The 6,561-nt window shown below is 35.9% G+C and overlaps 1 protein-coding gene across 1 annotated transcript; it reads left to right on the forward strand.

Moving 5' to 3' along the window:
- Positions 1–692: 692 nt before the first annotated feature.
- On the forward strand, positions 693–4,045 carry LOC145049547 (uncharacterized). The gene is made up of 4 exons (XM_078997934.1): positions 693–1,287; positions 3,135–3,215; positions 3,301–3,332; positions 3,995–4,045. Exons 1-4 carry the CDS (start codon positions 693–695, stop codon positions 4,043–4,045), a joined length of 759 nt encoding a protein of 252 aa, XP_078854060.1.
- Positions 4,046–6,561: the final 2,516 nt, after the last annotated feature.

Here is a 6,561-nt window from a genome sequence, read left to right on the forward strand (position 1 = left end):
GTAGCATCAGGCTTAAGAGTAAATTTCAAAAAGTCGATAGTACTTGGAATCGGTGTTGAAAATCAAGAAGTAATATATTTGGCTGAACCACTTGGCTGTGAACCCTCCCGACTACCGTTTTCTTATCTTGGTGTCCCGGTGGGGGCAAATATGAAACAAAAACGCCATTGGAATCCTGTGATTGAACAATTCCAATCAAGATTGAACGTATGGAAGTCAAAAACTCTTTCCTTTGGGGGAAGATTAACGCTAACAAAGGCTGTCCTTGGCAGCCTCCCCACCTTTTACTTTTCATTATTTGTTGCCCCTGCAGGTGTCATTAAGAAGCTGGAAAGAACAATAAGGAGATTTCTATGGGGGGGATCGATTGATAGAAAAAAAATCAATTGGGTATCGTGGGAAAAGGTGACAGCACCTAGAGAAGCAGATGGCCTTGGTCTGGGCTCTTTAAAGGCACTCAATTTATCACTAATTGTAAAATGGCTATGGAGATTGAAAACAGATGGAGCAAGTCTATGGAGCAAGGTCATAAAAGGAATACATAATCTGTATAATAAACCTGCATACCATATTTCAAAAAAACCCTACCTGGAATTTGGAGCAATATCGCTGGAGTAAGAGGAGAGCTGGAAAAAATTGGAATTGATCTAAATGAAGTAATATCGAAGAAGATTGGAACCGGTGACGATACTATGTTCTGGCTTGATCGGTGGACTGGAGGCAATACCTTAAAAACATCATTCCCTGAGATGTATAAACTGGAACGTCATAAACATTGCAAGATTAGTGATCGGTTAAACGACGGGCGATGCAATTGGAACTGGAAAGAAATACCAACAACTACGGAGCAACTTCGGGAGCTTCATATGCTCACTAATGGAGTCAATACGCTTCAGCCAGTGGCTCAAAGCGACAGATGGGTGTGTAATTTGTCGAGTGACGGAGTATTCCATGTTAATGTTCTTAGAACACAGATCGACTGGAGAAACATGATGCCAGGGGAAGTATTGATAAAGTGGACTCATGAAGTCCCTTTGAAGATCAACTGTTTCATATGGAGGGCAAAGCTTGATCGACTCCCAACGGCACGTGCGCTAACTAGAAGGGGAATCCAGCTCATGTCCGTCTTATGCCCGTATTGTGAGTTGGAAGAGGAGGATACGACACACGTGCTATTCCGGTGTCCACTGGCATCAAAGGTATGGGAATATGTAGGTCATTGGTGCAACATTCCACATCTCCAATTTCAGAATGCTGAGGAAATGGTGAAATATGTAACAAAATGGGGTACATGTTCAAAGAAAAGAAAAACTCTAACTAGCATATGTTATGAGACTGCATGGAGTATTTGGAAAGCTAGGTGTGATTGGATCTTTAAAAAACAAAGAACAACGCCACCTAGACTAGCAGATTTGGTGAAATCCATTGTGTTTACATGGATTAAGCATAGGAGAGACCGATGCAACATTAGTTGGATAGAGTGTTGTGTTAGTCCTTTTACAATTATGTAATTTTTCTTCTCTCCTGTATTGTACTCTCTCCCTCCTAGCACCTTGCTGGATTGTTTGCTTGCTTTTATAAAATTATTTGCCGGTTCCAAAAAAAAAGAGTGACTCTTTCCTCATTCCTCCTTTCACACAACGATTTCCAGTTTCCTCTTGTGTTGATTAAGGAATCTTATAATTTGTAAGACGGGGATTATAGGATAACATCGATTAAAGCTACAAATAAAGTGAGCTACTTCCACTAGCTAGAAACAAGGTTTCATTCTAACCGCCAATTGAATCAATATTTTTTTCCTTAATAAAAATTGATTCAAATTTATGTATTTTCTATATTAACTCTTGAAAAAACATAGTTTATAGTTTTCTTTAGGGTGAAAAAGGTATTATCAGAAGCAATTTTCTAGATTGAAGTCTTTTGAGGAAGTTGATGGTATAGTTTCATCTGAAGGATTTCATGAAGAAACCTAGAGTGGTGGTACCATAGTGAAAAGATTTCTTGGAATGGAATAGATGGAACTGGTCTTGTTGCCATTGTTACTTGTAATTTTACTCTCTGTTTTGCTTTCTCATCTTCAACTTATATCTCAAATGTGTTATTCTGAGATTTAAAGGGTTTCTATGAAATGTTTATTGTAAAATGAATTTATGTTCAAGTTATGATGTTGTTGTAAATTTTATCTTACAACTCAATGTTCTCACTATAATTTAAGCTTTGGGGCATGGTGATTTTCAATGCAAAATTTGTTTTCTTTTTATTTTATAAGTTGTTCATTTTTATTTTTTAACAGTAAAATTCACAAATTACTGACATAACAACACTCTTGTAGTATATATATGCATTTACCAAATATTTTTGTTATATCACTAGTCATATAATAAATATATGATTTTTAGGAGGTTTAAGTGGTACTCGCATAGAAGCAACCCTTGTTCTTGCCTTACATGGAGTCCACGTGCTCATGAGAGTCAAAAAATGTTGACTTTGGTAAAAAAAACTCAAAGCAACTATTTGTGAGAAAACTTGAAATGCTAAAATCTATGTAACAAAGTTAGTTCTAAGCTCACAGGAATCTGCATAGGATTTCACGTCTCAATACATTTCAAAGTATGTTCCTTTAAACATCCTAATGTATAAAACCGATTTCTTCATCGCAACTTTCATATTTTAGATCGTCAAAGTTGCATTTTTAACTGATTCTTGTGTCTCTTTTATAAGTCTCAATAAAATGAAAATTTTCTTTAATAAAAGATGTTCTTGTTATTTTTTTGTTCCGTTTTTGGTCATTTTGTTTTGAAAATTTAGTTGTTGGATACCATGAACGATGCTTTAAGTAAAGCCCAAAAAAGAAGGAAGGATATTTGTTGTCTCGTCCGAGCTTGACAAAATCAGGCACCTTGCAAGAATTAGGTTCGACAAAATCAACGATAAAAATAGGTATTTGATTATTATTACACGATTCATTAAAAAAATGAAAAAAATAGAACTAAATATAAAAATGAACAAAAATGGAAAAGTAAGATAACTAACTTTGAGCTTTTCATTTAGCAATCTGTTTCTTTTTTCATGGCATCATTGCGCTTTTGTATGCTCTCTTTTTATAAGTATTTTTTGTTAATTTCATTAATCAGTTATCACTCTTCTTTATTTACATCTTTCAAATTTCAATTGTAGGGCAACACTTTTACCTGCAATCAGGCGGTTTAAACCAAGTAAGTGGGACAAAGATGTTATAACTTGTCGTTTCCCTTATTTTCAATGTTGTAATCTTTTTTCTATAAACTATATCTTATATAGTTTGTTGTCTACCTTTTGATTTAAGAAATATGGTATGTAGTTATATAATGACTTTGACACAATAATAGTTAAAAAATCTATAGTGGTGTGGATTATGATGGTATGTGCGAAATTAGAAAAGAACTAGTGAATCATCATAGAAATCAAGAACACATGAAGTAAATAAATCTGAGTTTAGCTCTCATTAGTATTGATAGAAAGAGTAAAAATGGGTCTTGCAATTTCTCTCTCTAAATTAATGCTCTCAAAGTGTTCATTACTAAATATGAGTGTCACTCACTTCCTATTTATAGGAAAGACAACTCATTTACACATCAATAAGGGTAAAACACAAATACATCCAATCGTGACTTTGCACTATAACATTCTCCCCTTCAAAGTTAGGATCGGATGTCCGACTTCAATATCCAACGAGCTCGCACGATCAAGACCAAACTCCCCCTCGAAGTAACACCGGTCTTCAAATCCGCAAATGAATACCGGAAAAACTTACTTCGAATACCCATCATTCCCCCCTTTTATAATAAAAAAATGATTATAAAACCCATTAAGGGAGAGAAGCGCTCTAGGAATGAAGTTCACAATACTCCCCCATGATGCGTACCAAAAATGAAACACTGAAAAACTTGAATGGAAAAAGAATCACGAAAAAGCTTCAAAAATTTTCCAATTTGTGAAATTTTTTGACTTTTAGGTGAAAGTTGTAAGATTTTCCAAAATCCGGGTAAAAATTGTCACTTTCTAATTCTGTAGGGACCCGTTGCGCCAAAAACAACCAAATATGCGAAACACTCCCCCATTTGCGAAACTGGGTAGAAGGTGTAAATTTGCACAAACTGCAGGGACCATAAATGAATATTCTCAATTTATCAGCTTTATGAACTCATTTTCGAAATTTGGTCAATTCTGCCAAACTTTAGAAACTACAGGGACTGCTATCGAAATTTCTTCCACTTTTCTTCAAACTTTCGAAAATTAGTCCATTTTCGAATTTGGGTATGGTCAGTCAAATTTTCGAAACATTAGGGACTACTTTCAAAATTTATGCCTCTTTTCTTTTAAACCTTCGAAAATCAGTCCATCTTTCACATATGGGTATAAACTGTCAAACTTTCGAAACTGTAGGCATTAATTTTGAAACATCTTCACAAGTGTTCAAACTTTCGAAAGTATCTCATTATTTCGAAATGGGTTTAAAGTGTCAAACTTTCAAAACTTTAAGGACTTCTTGCGAAACTTTTATGTTTCTTCCCCATTTTGTTACAGTTGTGAATCGTCAACACCGAATTAACGAAAATTTTTCATGATGGAACATCGAAAACCAAGCATGTCGAACCCTTAACCGTGAACAATAACCTCTTAATCATTCAAATGCTTAATTGACATTTCATTATTACAGATCTTCCAAAATCATCTACATTCGTTATCAACATACTCTTTCTCAATCTTCCCTGTTAGTGTTCAAACCAAAACATCGACTTCCCAAAATCCACACCAAATACAATCGATTTCAATCCAAAGCAATCGACATTAACGACTCCAAAAACGAATTCTCAAAATCCATGGCTTCACTTTCAGTTTACAAAAAATCAATCCGAAACACTAGCCTTCTATCTCGATGCAATCCTCCTTGCCAGAATCAACTATCGATACCCAAGTATCATCAAAGTCGACTCCAAATATCACCAATCAACATCTGCAATTGACTCCAATAAACCTTCATTTTTCATTCACTAACTCAAAAACAATATCATCGATACTGTATAAGCTTTCAATTTCCAGTTATCTATCATCGATACTGTACAGGTGACATTCGATCCAAAATCAAAAATCCTTCAACCCTTCGTAATCAAAATCATTCCAAGACAAGTCGATTCCAAATGTCAACTGAACACCCAATACCATTCGATTTCAACCTTTCGCACATCAATTTCCAACCGATCATTGCAAAGAATCTCAAACATCAAAACCTTCGTTTTCATTACAAGCAAACACAAAAACTATCGCCTCATTAACAAAACTCATCGCTTCCAAAATTGACATCAATCAACAATCCAACTGATTTCAAATACAGGCTTCAACCATTCGTTATCAAACATATAACCTCAAGTAGAATCTGATTTCAAAATCAATTACCCCAAGCAACAATCGATTCCAAAATGTTCCTGTTAACCACGAACCCAAAAATGAAATCAAGTTGTTCACTTTTCATTCAACCACACACATACCATTGCTTCGTTACCATTCATCCAATCACGATATTGACCCAATTCATTTTTTGTTTTCACTTAACTACACGACCCATCGATTTCCAAGAACATAAAACATATGTCGATTCTAACATCAAAAATCGAATTCAAATGCTAACCCCAAATCGATTTCAGATTCAACAATCGAACTTGATTTTAAATCCGTCGAACACACACTACTTTCCAAGGAAGTTTCGATTTCAACAATAGCTAATCGACTATGAATCCAAAATCGAAAGAACTTAATTTTGATTCCAACATTGTTTATGAACTCAATCAACTAACACCATCGAAGCCGAGTTCAATTCCCGCTTTGAAAGCCGCTGCGTGCAAAGTGGTAAAGCACGAGAATGCATGTATAGCAAATCAATATGTGTTCGTTCCTTTGCATTCGATACATTTGGTTTTCTCGCACCAGAGACGGTGGAGCTCCTCAATAGAGTCCAACGGGTCATGCATTCTAATGTCATATTGTAGCACCTGGTTCCTGGTATGTAAAATTTATCTAAGTGTTTTGCATTTTTAGCCTTGGAATCGGCGAGTTGTAGGCCCGACTCGCCGAGTAGAGACGGGTTTTGGATCACGTTTAAGTTGGCGACTCGGCGAGTCCCCGCTTTCTGATGAAACCCTAAATTTCAAGGGTTTGCACCCTATTTAAACCAACCTTATGCACCCCAACCTCGCCCCCTTCACCCTCAGAGAACATCGTCCAAACCCTTGTTCCTTGTGAGATTGAAGTGCTTTGGTGTGTTTCTTGAAGATTTTGAGAGAAAAGAAGAGTAAATCAAGAAGAGAAGAAGGAGGCCAGACATCTTTGTGTTATCTCAGTGATTTCCTTGAGGTATAACTCAATTTCCCTCTGTTTCCATGCTTATAGTCCCTTATAGCTCCATTAAAGTCCTTCTTGAGCCATTTCCAAGCTTGATTGTGATTTAGGGTTGGTAATAAGTTGATTAACCTTTAGATCTAGGCATGATTGAGCTCCAGGAGCTCGGATCTACTGCCTTTATGG

This window comes from Lactuca serriola, chromosome 5 (assembly GCF_051521515.1).
Source record: "Lactuca serriola cultivar US96UC23 chromosome 5, Lser_US96UC23_V15, whole genome shotgun sequence".
Classification (NCBI taxonomy): Eukaryota; Viridiplantae; Streptophyta; class Magnoliopsida; order Asterales; family Asteraceae; genus Lactuca; species Lactuca serriola.